This window comes from Zootoca vivipara, chromosome 8 (genome assembly GCF_965207765.1).
Source record: "Zootoca vivipara chromosome 8, rZooViv2.hap1.1, whole genome shotgun sequence".
NCBI lineage: Eukaryota > Metazoa > Chordata > Lepidosauria > Squamata > Lacertidae > Zootoca > Zootoca vivipara.
The window spans coordinates 34,850,717-34,869,410 of NC_142591.1; the positions used below are offsets into that span (position 1 = coordinate 34,850,717).

The window sequence follows — 18,694 nt, forward strand, 5'->3', positions numbered from 1 at the left end:
CCCTTAGCCACGCCACACAGGCCGTGGGAAGTGCTGTCCATGGACTTCATCACAGATCTGCCTTCTTCCCGGGGTAAGACCGCAGTGTTGGTGGTGGTGGACCTCATGTCCAAAATGTGCCACTTTATACCGTGTGCCAGGGCAGTCTCTGCAGAAGAGACAGCCAAACTGTTTGTTGATCACGTTTTCAGACTGCATGGATTACCTTTAAGGGTTATTTCGGATCGTGGCCGCCAATTTGTTTCCAGGTTCTGGCGGCGGCTCATGAACCTCCTGCAGGTGGAGGTCAGCTTGTCGACGGCTAGACACCCGCAGACCAACGGACAAGCGGAGAGGGTCAACGCCATTCTGCAGCAGTACCTGAGATGTTACGTCAGCCAGAGGCAAACGGACTGGGTGGATCGCCTGCCACTAGCAGAATTTGCCTACAACAATGCAGTGCACGTCTCCACAGGGGTGTCGCCCTTTAAGGCCAATTACGGGCGCGACCTCAGATCTTTCCCAGAGAGGGAGGGGGAGGAGGAGGAGGAGGGCCCACAGGCTGAGGATTGGGCAGAGGAACTGGAGACGGTGCACCAGCAGCTCAGAGAACACTTGGAGAGGGCCAAGGAAGCGTACAAAAAGGGGGCAGATCGCCACAGGCGACTAGGGGAGGTCATCAGGGTGGGGGACAAGGTGTGGTTGTCCTCGGAGGGCCTTCCCACCAGAGGGAGGTGCAAAAAGCTGGCACCCAAAAGGCTGGGCCCCTTCACGGTCACGCAACAGGTAAACCCGGTGGCATACAGGCTGGCACTGCCAGAGGACATGAGGGTGCATCCAGTGTTTCATAGATCGCTGCTGTCGCCGTACAGGGAAAGCAGCAGGCTCCGAGACAGCGAACAAACCCCCGAGGGAGGGGGGGAGAGGGAAGGCAGGGAGCAACTCAATGAGGCCACGGCCATCCTGGATTCAAGGTGGGGGGTGGGGGGACTGGAGTACCTCATGGCATGGGAGGATGCTCCACCGTCCCAGAATGAATGGGTCCCAGCCACTCAGATACAGGAGGAATTCTTGGTGGAAGAATTTCACGCCCTCTTTCCCCACAGACCCAAGCCCTGGCACATGGAAAGGGAGGGGGAGGAGGAGGAGGCACGGGAGAGCAGCTCACCATGGCGCTGGGAAGCGGAGTTTGAGGAACCAGAGGATGAGGTATGGGTGTCACCGAGATCCACCCAGTCAGAGGAAGGAGCAGATTGGCAGAACGTTTTTACCCCCACCAGCTCTGACGCCACGGACTTTTTGGGATTCCCGTCCGCCCAGGCGGAAGGGGGGGGCTCGCAGGACTGGGGGGAGGTATTCACACCAACGGGCTCGGAGAGCACTGAGTTCTTAGGCTTCCAGTCGTCACCGACACATGGGGGGGGCCTGGGGAGGGGTGAAGGAGAGCTTGGGAGGGGGGTGGATGTGAGGGACAGGGGATATCGCGAAGTCCCTCCCCTCCTGAGTTCAAGCCCGTCCCCGAGCAAAGGGGAAAGCAGGGAGAGTTCCGATTCCAGTGGGGAAGCAGGAAGTCGTGTCCGAGGCTCAGGCAAGGTAGAGGAGCCAGGGTCCCAGGTGGGACAGGAAGGGGCAAGCAAGGGGGGAAGACCCATCCCCCCAACTCCAGAATTACGCAGGAAGAGGAGGGGCAAGAGGATGGGTCTGCCAAAGCTTTTGTGTTGGAGAAAGACGCGCCAAAAGCCATTAGGAGGTTCTGAAACCGACTGACCACATCACTCCGTGTAAATAGCAATGACTTGAGCACTGTAAATACGCAGCACCAATAAAAGAATAAAATGCAGAGCTGCGTGGCGTCGTTACTCTGAAGTAGTCCACTCCGGCCACCGTGACACTTTACATCATTATAGGCAGCAGCTCTGGAGCATGGCTTCTATACAAAGGATGTATTTTGGGAGATGGAATATAGGAAAGGGAATAAGAATGCATGCAATTCTTTCCCTCTTCTTTAAATGTATTCTGATATTTTTTTTGGGGGGGGGGGTTATGCTCAGACCCTTCTAACCGCTGGGTCCAATAAGTATTAAATTATAAGCCAGGCTAGCTTCCTGATGAGGTGTTTGGTTTGGTTGATGGGCCATTAAGAGGAACAGAGGAAAGGGCTAGAGTTGAAGGCAAGCTGAAGAGAGAATCAGAGAAATGTTTGAATCCAAGGCTGTGGCTATGGGAGAAACAAGACCCTTTTTGGGGTGTTAATGCTGTGAAGCCCTCCACCATAGGTTCACATTGTATATATGTATATAAACCTTATATTATAAAGACACTATAGTCTCCACTGTGACTCATTCTGAAGGAAACACAAATTCTGGGTAAGCACCTGGAACTCCTGGAATCTTGCACTGCTTGGAGATTGAGGTGGCATCAGGGGTGTAGCAAGGGGGTGCATTGGGAGCGGTTCACCCCGGGTGCCACCCTAGAGGGGGGTGACATGGGGTGCCGCTTGCGTGGCAGCCTATATGGCTGTTGTGCGTGAGCAGCAGCCTGTAAGGCCACTGTGTGCCAGCGGCACCCCGTACGGACTGTGCATGTGCGTCATCCCGTGCATGCACAGTCCATATGGGCTGCCGCACATGCGCAGTCCGTACGGGCTGCCACACAGGCGCCACACCGGGTACCACCTGGGCTTGGTACGCCACTGGGTAGTATGCAACAATATTGTGCCCATTGTAACCTTCACCAGAGCCTTGGGTTCTAGAATGCTTCCTCTCCCACCTGCTTGTGTCATTCTTGTGAAGGGGGATCCTATGGCACATATATTTGGCAGCCGAGTTTCTAAGCATATTCATCTGCGGCTGTGGCGGAAAACTGCCATAGACTAAAAAACAAACAAGATGGTAATAGGACCCAAAGTATTATATATATATATATATATATATATATATATATATATATATATATATACATATATATATATAACCAAAACTAAGGTGTAAGCTACATATGCTATCATTATTGTAATCTTTTCCCCCCTAGAAAAGCAAACCACGTCAGAAGGACAAAAGACAGTGCAGTGTGGAACGTGGACAAAATACCCAGAAGGAGGCATCTTCACTTCTCCCAATTACCCCAACAAATATCCTCCTGAGAGAGAGTGTGTCTACATTATAGAAGGTGATTACCCAAGTCCTTGATTCTTAAGTTTCCCTTTTTTCATAATTAATGTATCTTCTTCTGTAATATCTTACCTTTGGATAATGACAGTTTGGTCAAATGTGACTGCAATCCTATACATCACGCAGGAGCAGGTCCCATTGAATGCAATTAGGCTTACTTCTGAGTACACACACACAGAGTACACTGAGTACACTCACGCTTCTGAGGTACACTCAGGCCTGTGCTGCCAAAAAAGCAGTGCTTTGGTTGTATTTATTTTTAATTAAAGACTTAATAAAGTGGGAGCGGGTTTATTGGTAGAGGAAAATAGCCATCTTCTTGGGCAGGCATCCCCAAACTGCAGCCCTTCAGATGTTTTGGCCTACAACTCCCATGATCCCTAGCTAACAGGACCAGTGGTCAGGGATGATGGGAATTGTAGTCCAAAATATCTGGAGGGCCGAAGTTTGGGGATGCCTGTTCTTGGGCCTCGGTCATTACTATGCTTTCACAGCCAATTATAAAAGAAAAGAAAAGCTATATTATGGCAACTGTTGGCTTTTTCTTAGTCTCGTCTTTCTTTCTCTGCCTGAAGATAGAAAGAGAGCACTGGAAACTACCATATTAAAACAATTTACACAGTCAAGGACATATAGTACCATATAATGGCAGCTTCCAATCGGTTACTCACTCTCTTTTGGCCAACAGAGAGTACTGCTAAAATAAAAAGATTTAACATTGAGAGTAACAGTTGCTATACTTCATTGCCAGTAGGTGATACATGGCATGGCAATATACTTACTAGTCTTTCCCATCTCTCTTGTTGCCTTATTGGCAGATAAAAAAAATTCTTGAGTCTAAAATGCTAGCTTATCAATATAAATTGCTTTTTAAAAAGAAAAGAAAGAGTATCACTGTTTGTAACAAGAGTATCTCTTATTTCCTGGGGCCAATCTGGAAATGATTGATTATAGTGATCTACAAACAGATGAACAGAACTAGGTGTACTGGGAAAACAGAAGTATCAACAAATGTTAGAATGAATTCTGAGAACACAGATCATTCCTCATGCCTATTGTCCAAGTCCCCATATTGTTCAAAAAATTTAAAAATCCTGTAGACTAAATGAAACAACAGATAATTCAATTTTCCTGTGTTATAATTGTTTCTTTAAGGCAAGCCACCATTTAGGGCCCTCATAAGCTGGCTTCCAAAAAAGTAGCCATACAATTCAAATCAAACAACATAAATAAGTCAACCATTATTAAATTAATGACATGTATTTAAACTTAAATCTAAGGAATTGTATCATGAATAGCTCAATAATAAACTGTCTGCATGAGATATGATGTAAGATTTGTATGCTTTACACGTCACCAGGAAAGCTGAGGCAATATGTTAGTTGCAATATCTTTCTATATACCGTAATAAACATGAGTGACTGCCAGGGTTTTAAGTTTCAGAATATAAGAAACTAATCAGTAGGCCCTCAGGCTGAGACTGTTTTAAAAGAAGAGTCTGAAAGCCTTCAGCTTGCTTCAGTGGAGATGAAGATCATATGATTACCTAGATATTTATGCCTGCAGGAAGTAAAGTTTTATAAACAGACAAAAAAAGAATACCAAGTAGTGATTAATCTCCATTTCTTCTGTAATGGGAGTCTTGGGAATAGGGAAATACATAGATCAAGGGTGAGAAATTGTATACTGTACAGTACAATAATTGCAGTGCTGCATAAGACCAGTGGTCCATCTGGCACCCAATTTTGTTTATCCACAGTGGCCTGAAAGAGATTTCAGGTCACATGAAGGGACTAACAGTTCTATCTAAGATTTTGTGTTAATCTGTAGTTAGGGATAGGCTGTTGTCCTAAACATAAGAGTTTCTGTGGCCAAAAGACACTGACAGACTTGTCCACCATGACATTCCAAAATTCCATTTTGGTATTCACAGCATCTCCAGTCACCCTTGAGCTGTGATTGGGAGACATCAGTTTCCACATCAAAAGTCCAAGTACCATGATATGACTAGTACCTTATCTTACCCTTTGACTTTGCCAAGCCCAATAATCAAGGATGATTTTTTTCATCCTGAAAGTTACCATTCACACACTCGAACCTATAATAGACAGACTAGAGAGCATGAACAATTCAAAAAACCATCATACCCCTGCTTCAATTCTAGTAATGATCACTATTATCATTATTTACCCCCATCCCTTGTTTAAATAGTGCACTTGACATTTTACTTCTTTTAATGCAGATTTTTGAGTTCACCATGTTTTGAACATTCCTCAGATGATTAGGGTAAATTAGGATATATAATTTCATTTTCATCTTATATGAAAGCCCAATGGGCAGCACTGCATTGATCTTATTAGATGAAGGTCTGGTGGTGTGTGTGTGTGTGTGTGTGTGTGTGTGTGTGTGTGTGTGTGTGTGTGTTTAGAAATATTCCTGAAAGAAAAACTATGCAATACACAAAATTGCAAGACGGTAATTGAACGGAAGTTATCATTTCCCATAAATAGTGTGGTATTAAGGCCAATACTGAATGCTGAATGTGGCTGAGTTTTTATGTTGCAATAACAGAGAATGTGTCTTCTGTGAAAGACATTATATGCCTAGACTCAGGGCAATTTTACACAGTTCTTGGCAGCATATTCAGGTTTGCCACCAAGTGTACCAACAGGGAGCTGCAGCCTCATGTGTCTGTGTGTTACAGGCCTTTGACGCTTCTAGACAGAAAGCATCTTAGTTATACTAGGAAAAATATGTAACATGTGTAGTCCATTTTCCCTACAAAAAAGGGAAAGAAATGTAGGGTTGTATCATTCAGAATTTTTTATGTGCGCTTGGTCATTCTATTCCACTTAAATTCTTGTTTGTTCTCATAAACAGTGAATGCTTTAAAACTGCAGTAGCAGTCACAAATTAAACCTTCCACTCTGCACATTTCTATAATATGGTTGAACTTGATGTATTGGGCTTCATGTACTATAAGCCATGCAAAATTAGCAGCAGCATTCCATTGAAGACCATCTCCATTTTTATAAAGCTAATAACATTTTTTTTCTTCCTGTGTAACACTATCTGTGTTGAAGAGCAATGGTATTTTGCTGTTCCAAAGCACATCTATATAATTATCTGCTTGAGTAATAATATTCACTAATTCCATTCACATTCCTTGTATTCATAATGCATTCTTCAAAGCCAGCAGAGAAATATCCGTTTGAAAGAAAAATGACCCTAGATTCCTCTGTTCAATTGCTGAGCAACTGGAGATATCAAGGATTATTCCAATCCATTAGTATAGTACCAGCTCACATTTATGAAGGGGAGATTTTTAGATCAATCTCTCATTTCCAGACATTCTGTTAAACTGAAACAGATTTTTTGCTTAGCTTCAGCTGTCAGCTACATGAAATTACAGGCTGGTAAGAATTAAAGCCTTAATTGTATGGGGCTATTTCACTGCAACTGTTCCTCTGCTTCTAGTTAGAACCCAGAGCCTTTTTAAGCAGATGTAAAACCTCAAGATGGCACTTGTATAAGATAATTAGATGAAAAAGATGACAAGACATGCAAGCATTAAGCAGTCTTTCCCATGTTATTAGGAGTCTTTGAAGAAAGGTAATTAGAACCTAAATTAAAAAGATTGCTAAGAGTTCAAGTAGTAAAAGCTCATCACAAGAATGGCTGCACTATACAGCCTTTGAATTTTGTAGCAACATTTTATTGCATCTTAGGCTTTTACTTTTGGTACAGAACTCAGCCCCCTGACCCCTAACAAATAATGGAACTTAAATAGACTTTCTCAGCCACAGCAAACTATATCAGCCAATAATATGTCTGCTTTGAGGCCATGCAGCTCTTACTTTCATCCTTTTCTCTCACCAAAGTTATGGAGATACAACAATAAGGTACAATGCAAGTAAGGTGCAATTACAATTGGTTCTTTTGTAACCTCTTTGGTTGTTAGCACATGAACAGCTCAATATTATCCTGGACTACAAGTGTTGTATTACAAGCAGATACATCCACTGCAGTAGCAATTGCAGGATCCTATGAGAGACAAGCTAGGGAAAGTTGGACAGCTCTTTCAACTACTGCACTGCTTAAATAAAGAAAAGAAAACTGCTTGCTTAAGCTTTCAGCTAGAGCAGCCAATTTGTGATTTTTAAAGTGCCTGGTCTCTGGGTGCAGCCATGGCCAGAGTTAGAAAGTGCTTGATCTGTGACAGATCAGGCAGCAGAGTCTGGTGGCTTTTGTAAGGCCAGGAGAGAAGCATCAGATGTCCAAGACCAAGTGTCACCCACTTATAAAAGCTACAGATAGTTAAAGGCCAAAGGCCTGATTTCAGAGAAATGTTTTTGCCCCTAAAGATATAGAATGATGGCACTGGTGAGCCTCTTTGGTAAGAGCATTCTACAAAGGGAGTCACCACAGAAAAAGGCTCATTCTTGTGTTGGCACTGTCCAGAATTCTCATGGAAGGGGGCACACGAAGAAAGGCCTCAGATGATGAGTGCAGGGTCCAAGTTGGTTCATATGTTGGTAGTCCTCTCACAGCTGAGGGTGTATACCGTGTGGTATTTTCTGTTTTATTAAATAAATTGCCACTGTAAACTTGAAGTTAATGTTTTAGACATCTTTTCATTGAGTAGCCATCCACTGAGTTGTGTTGTGTTGTCAAGGCGAAATGCATTTTTTAAAAAAATGTTTTCTTATTCACTTTTTAGTTCACTCATTTTTAGCCTGTTCTCCAACTCAGTGAAGGTGAAGTACTATAATTCTAATGCTGTTGCCATCAATGCATCATAATTCTAGTCCGTTGCACTGATAATATATATTTATACCCCACCCATCTGGCTGGGCTTCCCCTGCCACTCTGGGCGGCTTCCAACAAACATTAAAATACATCAAATATCACAGATTAAAAACTTCCCTAAACAAGGCTGCCTTTAGGTATTTTCTAAATGTCAGGTAGCTGTTTATCAATCTGACCTCTGATGGGAGGGTGTTCCACAGGGCGGGTGCCACTACCTAGAAGGCCTTCTGCCTGGTTCCCTGTAGCTTTGCTTCTCGCAGTGAGGGAACCGCCAGAAGGCCCTCGGCACTGGACCTCAGTGTCTGGGCAGAACAATGGGGGTGGGGACGCTCCTTCAGGTATACTAGACCGAGGCCGTTTAGGGCTTTAAAGGTCAGCACCAACACTTTGAATTGTGCTCGGAAACGTATGGCAACAGGATTAGAATCAACTGTGATTTTTGTATTTGTGTCTACCGTAGAATACCACACATGTATTTTGCACTCCAAGGTCTTTAAAAAGTGACCACTTTTTGGCATATGACAATTTACAGATAATCTGTGCAAAATCTATGCTGTGTTAGAATTTTCCTAATATGGGACCTCAAATAAGTCTGCTTCTGAGCCTGAACTAAAAACAACAAAACCTGAAGTATTGTCTTGTGGATCCATCTTCATGCACACCAGAAGATTGAAATAGAAGTAAAAAATGAAGACCAGGAAACAAATAGTCAAAAATCATCTGAAAAGAAAAGGATACTTAGCTCAATCACATTTTGTTGGAAAAGAGACTTCGGTTGGATTTTCTGGCAAGATAACTTTTATTTTAGATTTAGGCGATGAAGAGATAAAGTTTTCTAAAACAGGGAATTTAATTCTGTTTCTTGTTTTTAATTTGTCACGTGACCCCATTCTCTGGCAAAGGGCATAGGAAGGAAGCTCTTAAATAATCATTTGAGCCATCACACAGTGCTTCTCCGGAGCTCAATCTATTTTGTTAATCCAAAGCATGACTATGAGGTGAATGGCTGTATAGTTTAAACATTCCTACAGGGGAACCATAAAATGTAGGGGTTAAAATCTGTAATATATTAATTTGTATTTTTTTAAAGCCTCGTGGGCTGTAGTCCAACTTACACTAACTTTGGATTCACTTAATAGGGCTTACTTCTGAGAAGACACGTGTAGGGTTCTGGTGTTAATGTAGTTGTTAAAGATAGAAGATGAACCTGAACAACTCCAGGAGTTAAAGTGAAACATTTACATAATGTGTATAATTAATTAGTGCTTCAGTATCTTAATTCATTTTGCTAACGTCAGTATCATTTACCTCGAAGGAGGTGGTGGTATGCCCCTTCCTCAGGAAGACCTCCCTGGATCCAGAAGTGTTAAACATCTGAGCTTCTGGATTGACCCGCGGTACGGAGCGGGTCGTCCGATTAAGAGATGACTGCTGCTGGGATTTCTAAGCGATAGGGGTGCGTGCCAGGGTTAGACACCCCCTAAAAAGCCCCACGAACAAGTGGGGTCTTGAGGGGACCAGCCGGGCTAGAAGAGACTTGCTGCGCTTGTGGAGCCTCGTCGCTGCATTGGCAGCGAGCGGGGGGCGGCGGCGGCGAGAGAAGCGGCTTGAGTCTGCCTGTGGCTCCAGCGCAGTTTAAAAATCCGAAACCATAAATCGCCACCTGAAGCAGCAGACTTTGTAAATAAGGTATTTATTGCCAAGATTATTGGACTTTAAAAACATTAAATTCTTGGATTAAAATTGAATTTGGCAAAGACGGAATTTAAAAAGGAAGTCAATTTCCGTCTTTTGAAGGACAGATTCTGCAGTATAGGTTTGTGAATGGGATTAAAGACATTCCGAGACACATCAGTCCGTTCCTACTTTTTAAACTGCACTTAGTTACTTATTAGCAAACCATCTCTTTGTTGGATACAAAGAAATGAACTGTTGCTCTTTGAACTTTTAAAAGGAGTATACATGAATGGAGTGGAGTACCCTCAGTTTTTTTATGAATGGTGAAGCTGTTTCTATGAATGAAAGTGATTAAAGGATTGGAAAAAATTCAAATAAATTTTAAAGGACCCTGGATCTTGGAAAATCCTACCAACGCTCAACAGGGCAACACTTTTCCATAACTGGGAGAAATCTCATGTCTGTTGCTAAATAGAATGAAGGACTAGGCCTTCATATATGAGCATTGCCCTTATTCCTTATTAGTACCCCTACTATAGAGGCAGATGGGACTCATCAACCTGAGATGGTAGCCCATCTAGGAAAAGGAAAACTCTGATCCTAAACCTCCGCTGCCTTTCAGGATATCTTTGAGAGAAGAAAGTCTAGGGAGTAAACCCTACACAAATCCAGAGTGGAGTCCCTAAGACAGTTGGATGGTGCCTTGCACATCTCCTTCTCACAACTCCTGAAGCCAAGCTGGTGCCAAATGCATTTCTCTGCTTTCCTTTGGACCACATCAGCAAGGCCAAGAGGTGGGCCTTGTTATCTGAGGAGCTCAGGACCTACATAAACACTGCCCAGGCTTGAGGCTTGGGGATGTCACTTCAGTGCTGGAAATGCTTCAGTTTGACTTCATCCCCGGAGGCACACTCCATTTTCTCTTGAGACTGGTGGATGCCAACAACTGTAGAATCATTGTCCAGGGTTATGCTTAGAGTTCCTTTAACTTTTACCAGGAATTCTGAGGACCGCTTCCTATAGCAGGTGCCTCTCCCCTGCTTTGCCAAAGCTCGCTAGAAAAGTTGCTCTGCTGTTGTGAGAAGAGGTCAAGCAAGCACAGGGTCATGAACAGAAAGCTTTGGGTACACAAAGATTTAGGTTCTTAGTTTCCTCATGGTCGTATTATAAGATGACAAGTGTTGTCCCAGAACATAAAATCCAGTAGGGTTTTAAAAAACAAAACAAACAAAAACAAAATAGAGTTTCATAGGAAACTCAACAGATCCTCCAAATTAATAATGTGAAATATATTTTGCCTACAACATGGTTGCTTCTAACCATAAACTAAGTTACAAACTCTGCACTTGAAAGCAAACATGGACTATAAAACTAATGGTTTTGTTTTAATTTTAAATTTCAGCTGCCCCAAGACAGTGTATTGAGTTACACTTTGATGAAAAATATTCCATAGAGCCTTCGTGGGAGTGTAAATTTGATCATATTGAAGTGCGGGATGGACCTTTTGGATTTTCCCCAATAATTGGTCGTTTCTGTGGACAACAAAACCCACCCAAAATAAAATCCAGTGGTAGATTCCTGTGGATTAAATTTTTTGCTGATGGTGAACTTGAATCTTTGGGATTTTCTGCACGATACAATTTTACACCTGGTGAGTATAACCTCTAATTATTTTGGAGGAAATATTTTGGTATTTATACCGAGTGGAATTTGGTGATATAATGACACAACATGGTTTTAATATTAATGCAGTAGCTGTATTCAGGCATAACATAAAGCCATGGTTTGCTCGGCAAACTGTGAACTATCTCACAGACAAGCAAACAAGCCATGGGTCGTTTCTCCAAAGCTTAGTTTGTTTTCCAGTTGCTCTTGCCTTTGTACATTTGTACCTTGGCAAGTGTCTGGGGTGCGGTGGCCAAAGCATGATTGAAAAAGGGTGTTGTGTTTACGCATAATGCAAAACCATAGTTAAAAACAAGTGATGATTCATAAACTAATACGGTAACAAACCACAACCTCACTTGTAGCTTGTTGGTAAAAAAAAGAGACTGTGGTCACTTTGTTGGGTGCACTTTCAAACAAACCACACTTGGGCTAACAATATGTGCATTGGCCAACGAATTGGGCAAAGTAGAGAGATATAACTTAAACAGATAGTTTTAATGGAAATAGAAAGATGGGTGTTCTCCTTTCCTTTTTTAAAAAAAACAGAAAACAGTGCTTTTTCTGAATTTAATCTTAGCTTTCTACAGTGCATTTTTAAAAACACAGCATTTCTGTTTATTGCTATACAGTGGCTTATAATGGTTGAAAAAGCTGTAATCATCTTCCTTGAATGATGAAAATGTTGGGTAATGTAACTATATTTTTCATGCAGGGAATATTATGATCACACAATAGCCAAGTTGGTTCAAACTTTTCACCACATGTTGGCTCTCTCCGTAATAGCATCTTTATTGTGTGCTAGAAGGATGGAAGTTGCACACAATAAGCTTAGTCACTTGGTGAATGGATTATTGGTAGGCTTATTAGAATTTACCTAATGCCTTTATGCTGTTGATCTCTAATAGTAGAATAAGTGCACTAATGCACTCCATACAACAAAAGTGGAAATATGTCATTAGTTTGTTTTAAAATGATTTCAACAGAATAGCATTTGAACATTACTAGTAAAAATATTTTGGATTGCTACTTATGCTGTTCCTATTTCCTTTGAACATTGCCTTTTATAAAGGCAGAATCTACTGGAGTAATTTCCCCCTCTCTGTCTATTAAAGCAAAATGTTTTGCCAAAGGATTCTCAGATCCAAAGAATAGCATGCATTCAATTAAGTGCCTCCATGAAAGATTTTCCTAATCTTAATTGCTGTGGTCCAATTATGCCTTTTGTCAAATCATCTGGTTTAATTTGTGAGGCTAAAATGGAGATTTGCAGTCATGTTTAGTATTGAAGTATTTCCCCATCTCATTATATATATTTTAAAGTTTATTTTAATTTGTGCATGCAATCAGACTGCAGTCGAGCAACTTTCAAAGAATTGAATTGCATTCAGTAGGTTTTGTAGATTTATGGAGGAATAAGTGGGGCCTAATATTATTTGTTCTGAGAGGGATATGCTTTTGATTATTTGTGCTATTTTATAAGTCCTTTTAGTTATTTAATGTATAGCTCCTGCCACTAATATCAGGTCTGTACTTAGGTATTTTTCAACTGTCCACACATGCTGCCTTCATGACTTGTATGTTTAAGTGTACCTAATTTATTAGGGTGTTAAAAGATACCTGATCTTAATTATGTATCTTTACTTGACTGAGCATCATTCATTTAGACCTTTCAAGTCCCTTTCTTATTAATCAACCCAACAACCTGCATCTCAGTAGGGATTGAAAAGGATATCTATAGGAAGCCACTGGGAGAGAGATCATCAGGGGGGTTGGGCTGGGTGTTCATCAGTATGCAGATGACACCCAGCTCTACCTTTCTTTTAAATCAGAACCAGTGAAGGTGGTGAAGGACCTGTGTGAGTGCCTGGAGGCAGTTGGAGGATGGATGGCGGCTAACAGATTGAGGTTGAATCCTGACAAGACAGTAGTGCTGTTTGTGGGGGACAGGAGGCGGGCAGGTGTGGAGGACTCCCTGGTCCTGAATGGGGTAACTGTGCCCCTGAAGGACCAGGTGCGCAGCCTGGGAGTCATTTTGGACTCACAGCTGTCCATGGAGGCACAGGTTAATTCTGTGTCCAGGGTGGCTGTCTACCAGCTCCATCTGGTACGCAGGCTGAGACCCTACCTGCCCGCAGACTGTCTCGCCAGAGTGGTGCATGCTCTAGTTATCTCCCGCTTGGACTACTGCAATGCGCTCTACGTGGGGCTACTTTTGAAGGTGACCCGGAAACTGCAATTAATCCAGAATGCGGCAGCTAGACTAGTGACTGGGAGTGGCTGCCGGGACCACATAACACCAGTCCTGAGAGAGCTACACTGGCTCCCAGTACATTTCCGAGCACTATTCAAAGTGTTGGTACTGACCTTTAAAGCCCTAAACGGCCTCGGTCATGTATACCTGAAGGAGTGTCTCTACCCCCACCATTCAGCACGGACACTGAGATCCAGCACCGAGGGCCTTCTGGCGGTTCCCTCGTTGCGAGAAGTCAAGTTGCAGGGAACCAGACAGAGGGCCTTCTCAGTAGTGGCACCTGCCCTGTGGAACGCCCTCCCAACAGATGCCAAGGCAATAAGTAACTATTTTACTTTTAGAAGACAACTGAAGGCGGCCCTGTTTAGGGAAGTTTTTAATGTTTGATGCTGTACTGTTTTTAATATTCGGTTGGAAGTCGCCCAGAGTGGCTGGGGAAACCCAGCCAGATGGGCGGGGTATAAATAATAATAAATTATTATTATTATTATTATTATTATTATTATTATTATTATTACCTCATAGCAATAGTAATTAGTGGCAACTGAATGTGCCTCTGCATTGGCACTACAGGTTGCCAAATCCAGCTGCATCTAAGGCAACTCTGTTTAGCACTCCAGTTTGGCAGGCTCCATCAGAATTAGGGTTCTCTGAAAAGTATGTCCAGTTTTTGCACACAAGTGAATTCAGAGTTGAGAAATTCATAAGAAAGCTTCCCCCCCATTATGAGTTGGGTCCATACCATTCTGAAACTGGATGGAGTTCATAATGTGGCTTGCCTAACACTGCTAGCTAACTCTGCCCCATAGGGTTGCCATATTTTGAAAAGCAAAAAAGAGGACACATTTGTCGACTTCTACTTTTAACTATGGGTCGCTGAGGCAACTCTCATTTTACATACCCATGAAAAAGAGCATATGTCCTAGAAAAAGAGGACAACCCTGTGGGGAATTATCACTGAGAAGGGTGAGGGGTTATTGGTGGTAAGGAAGAGTTGATAGAGACAAAATAGTAGGCCTTGACTGGCAAAGATGCTTATAACATGCTCAGGAACATTATTTCCTTCCAGGGATCATGGGGCTGTATGGTACAAATCCCATTTCCCTGACTTATTTCTTGCCAGGAAGGACACTCCCTACACCTTCAGTTACCACCACCTTCTCCTTCTCAAGGGCAACTGTCCCCCCACTGACCTTGGGGCAGAAGCCTGAAGTAGGAAGGATACCTAATAGTGGGATGGATCAAAGATTGGGTTGAACAGGAGCAGTTCTGCACTGTTTTGAAGGCATGCATACCAGTTCTTATAGGAAAAGCTGTGGTGGATCAAACTCTTTATAAGGTGCACAAGAACCATAGCCACCGAGTCTATGGGTGGAAAGTAGATCCAGCTGTAGTCAGTAACTAGGTGGGGCAACACATTTGGTTTTCTTTGTTTCCAAGTGAGTGAGTTGAAACTAAAAGTCAATGTATAAGTAGCAGGAGCATAGAAACAAAATTATGGGACTCCTCGTGATTATGGGACTCCTTGTGTTTATAAAGGTGTGTAGTATGAATGCACACAGTAATATTTGATTAAAGCAGCCTCAGTCCCTTCACAGAGCGGAAGATTCATTGTAAACGCTTTAAGTTAGGCTATGACTTAAACTTCTGCATTTTGGGTGAGTGTTTTCATTCAGTCTTTTGCATTTTTCCATTTCTAGGTGCTGTATAAGTTTCTCCTTAAATCCCCAGATACTCGTGATCTGCCTGCAATTACAATTTAAATGCTTATATGTCCTTAAAAATGGTTTCAGGGACTATCTGCTGAATTGTCTCTCTAGATGTGAACTTTATTTTGGCTTACACAGCACAAGTAAATGATCTCTTTATACAAGTAGTTAGTTCTTCCATGATAGCTACTTGCCAGCAGTTTATGTACAAAAAAAGGTTAAAGAACTGCAAGACAGAACTAGTGATTGATCCAAATATTATTGGAGCACAGCTCAGAAGGTGCATATAGGTAGACTTGCATGCTCACTTCAATATGAAGCAAGTATTTCAACCCTGATCATTCTTTTTCAGCCCTTATTTAAATCTGAAACAGAGAGGAATTTAAACTGTTGCTGCCTTCCTCCTATACAATCACACACAACAAACACACTGACAGCAGAGAAAGTGAAGGGGAATCAGTCTCTCTCCTTCTTTCTAATACATTGCCATGCTGCAATGGCTGTGTGCCACGTGCAGAGAGTGCTGAGAAATCAGTAGTGGTGTGTGCAGTGGTGCAGAGCTGCCCTCTTGACATTGGAGTGACAAGGTCATGAGTATGTGGTTGCACCAGTGGGACCATTGCCACTCATGCACCCAGATGGTGCACCTTTTCCGTCACCTACCCTGTCCAGGTAAGCAGCAGGGACACCAATGTTGGGAATGCGGCACAATGGCTATGGAGCTACTGTAAGAAATTATGCATATCAATAACACTTGAAAAACCTTATTACCAGGAGTTAATTGAATTTGGCATGCAGCCACGGGAACGAGGGCGGGGGAGACTTCCCTCTTCCCTCTTATCATTGCTCCCAAAGCAAATTAAAGGCCAGTGAAAATGAGAAAGGACTTGGTAGAAGGCAAGCAAGCAAATGGGTGGGTGAGTGGGCTGTGTTTAGTTACATCATTGCGGGCACAACAGGTTCTGAAATAGACTTGGGATATGATGTGAAACAACTGGTACTGTATATTTTGGATTTCACCCTACTTTTTGTGGGAGAAAATTTGCCCAAATAGTATCACCAAATGTTTGGGCCTCCATATATGAAATTCACATTTTGCGTGGAGGGGAGAGACGGGCAGACAGTACCAGTTGGTGGGGTGCTGTTGCTTATCCGACCTCTTGTCAGCATTGTCCCTATGGCATACTGGGAAGGGTGAGTTACTGTTCTGCTAGTGTGTTTGCTCTCCACCATCCTTACATTTGATTCAGCCTTCCCCTTCACCCTTCTGGTATGCCACAGCAACAATGGTGACAGACAGTCAGGTAATCAGTGCTCCACCACTCTCCACCAAGTGCAACAGGGGATGGGTATGCCATTGGAATACGAGCCTAGTAAATTTGTGAAATGATCCATATGCCTGTGTGGAAACTGATAATTACTTCTTATTTTCATTGATGCCAGGCTCGTATGATGTGGATAGATATTTTAGACTGATTCTGATCTGGATTAGCTTGATGCCAGACATTGTACAGTGCATGCATTTTATTTTGCTAATACTTTAGCATTTGCCCTGCCTGGAAGTATTAGAGGAAATGATGTTGATGGGTTATTTGTTGAAGTCACCTCTACTTTGGGAAGGTGGCCCACTGGTGTAAGCATTTTGTAAAGTCTTGTTGCAATAATTTCCCTCCGAATGGCATGGAATGCAGTTTTCTTCTGTCTACACAGACAGATGGTTTGAAGGCATCTGTTGCTCAGAGCCATTTTCTGCAGTGAGTCAATTTTGTAATGCAGCAGACAGTGGAGATCCAGACAGAGTGAGGCTATGCTCTAAGCTGATCACTCTTATTCATCTGGAATAATCAGGTTTCTTTTTATCTTTGTTTCTCCCTCTTGGAATCTGCAAGGCTGTGGCCTTAGATGGCACATTATTATTCTCAATTCCATCAGTTGGTGGAAACCATCTGTGTTTCTCTTTGGCTTCATTGATGTGAATGTCAGCATACTGTACAGTCAACTATATTGCCTCTCATCAGAAATGAAAAGATATGTGGAACATATGAACAACAGGAGGCTTAACTGCTAGGAAATCATAGGAATATAAGCAAACATGTAGGCTCCCGAGGATTTGCAGAGCATTTAAGAAATTCTAGAGATTTTCAGCTTTGGACCTTCAAATTTTTCATCTTAGGATCAGTGTCAATATTGTGATCCTTTTGGCTCTAAACCCAAAACTTGTAATGTTTGAACAACAATGAGATAATATGTAAACTGTAAGAATGTGAACAAATAAGTGCACAAATTAATTTTGAACTGTAGTTTTGGAAATAACTGACCTTATCTGAAATTACAAACATAACTGGACAGCAATATTTAAGTAAGTAAAAGGAAGGAAGGAAGGAAGGAAGGAAGGAAGGAAGGAAGGAAGGAAGGAAGGAAGGAAGGAAGGAAGGTATTGTGTCAAGCCTGCCTTTTCCTGTGATTGCATTTCCGCCCACTTTAACACCAGCAAGTTCAAGTCAGGCATTTGAAGACAGAGAAGTTGTAACAAGGTTTATTTCTGAATCTTAGTTTCTTTTCTCGTAACAAAAGAGGAAAAAAAGGTTTTTAGCTTTTTGTAAACAGAGCTACTCAGAAGGTGTGGAACTCCCTGATACAGCTCAACACATCTTGTTAATGTTATGATCTGATTCAGGAAAGTCTGACTTGAATCACCCCAATTTGCATCATTATTCAGGGAACTCACCAGGCCATTTAATACACTTACTAGTGTCTGGGTTTGCACCATCCCTAGGCTAAGGCTTCTATCCCAGGTAGGTCACGATGTCACTACTAAATTGCCATGCCCTGTTGAGGTGTTCCATGCCCTCTGCTGAATCAAGGGAGCAGTGACATTGTGTGCACCTTTTGTGTATGCATGGTGAAATATACTCGGAGTCAAGAGTGAATTTCATGCTCTTTATTCAGCTTGTAGTAGCAAAGGAAAAGAAGAGAAGAATGGCTCTTTCCCCAAAACATCTGCTTATATACATTATTTACACAATGGGCCGTGCGTGATTGGCTACTTCAGGGCTACACCTGAAGGCCAATCAGGTTGTGGATTCACTTCTGCCAGCAGGCTGATTGGCTGCTCCTGCAGGCCAATCAGGTTGCTGATTCACTTCCACATGGAGCTGGATTGGGTGGCTCCTGTGGACCAATCAGACTGCTGCATTCTGGATCCTCTTGTTCTAGGATTCAGCTCAGTACATAACACATGGAGTGCATTGCAGAATCTATTCTAGATGCCTTATAGCTTTGGGAGTGCAGAATAAATTCATTTGACCTCATCCAAACCTTTTTGGAGTTGAACCTTCATGGTAATGTTCCTCTGAGTAATAAGAAAAGTAAGACTGTGATTATAGGACTTTTGTTTTGTTTTGTAATTCATCCATGGAATATTCATTACC

At 42.5% G+C, this 18,694-nt stretch overlaps 1 protein-coding gene across 1 annotated transcript in view; it reads left to right on the forward strand.

Annotated features, from left to right (window-relative positions):
* Positions 1-18,694, forward strand: part of NETO1 (neuropilin and tolloid like 1) — a 106,102-nt gene that overhangs the window by 15,462 nt on the left and 71,946 nt on the right. The window contains exons 3-4 of the mRNA XM_088675287.1: positions 3,010-3,147; positions 11,038-11,286. Of these exons, the coding sequence (XP_088531413.1) occupies positions 3,010-3,147; positions 11,038-11,286 (387 nt within the window). The remainder of the gene's footprint in view (positions 1-3,009; positions 3,148-11,037; positions 11,287-18,694) is intronic.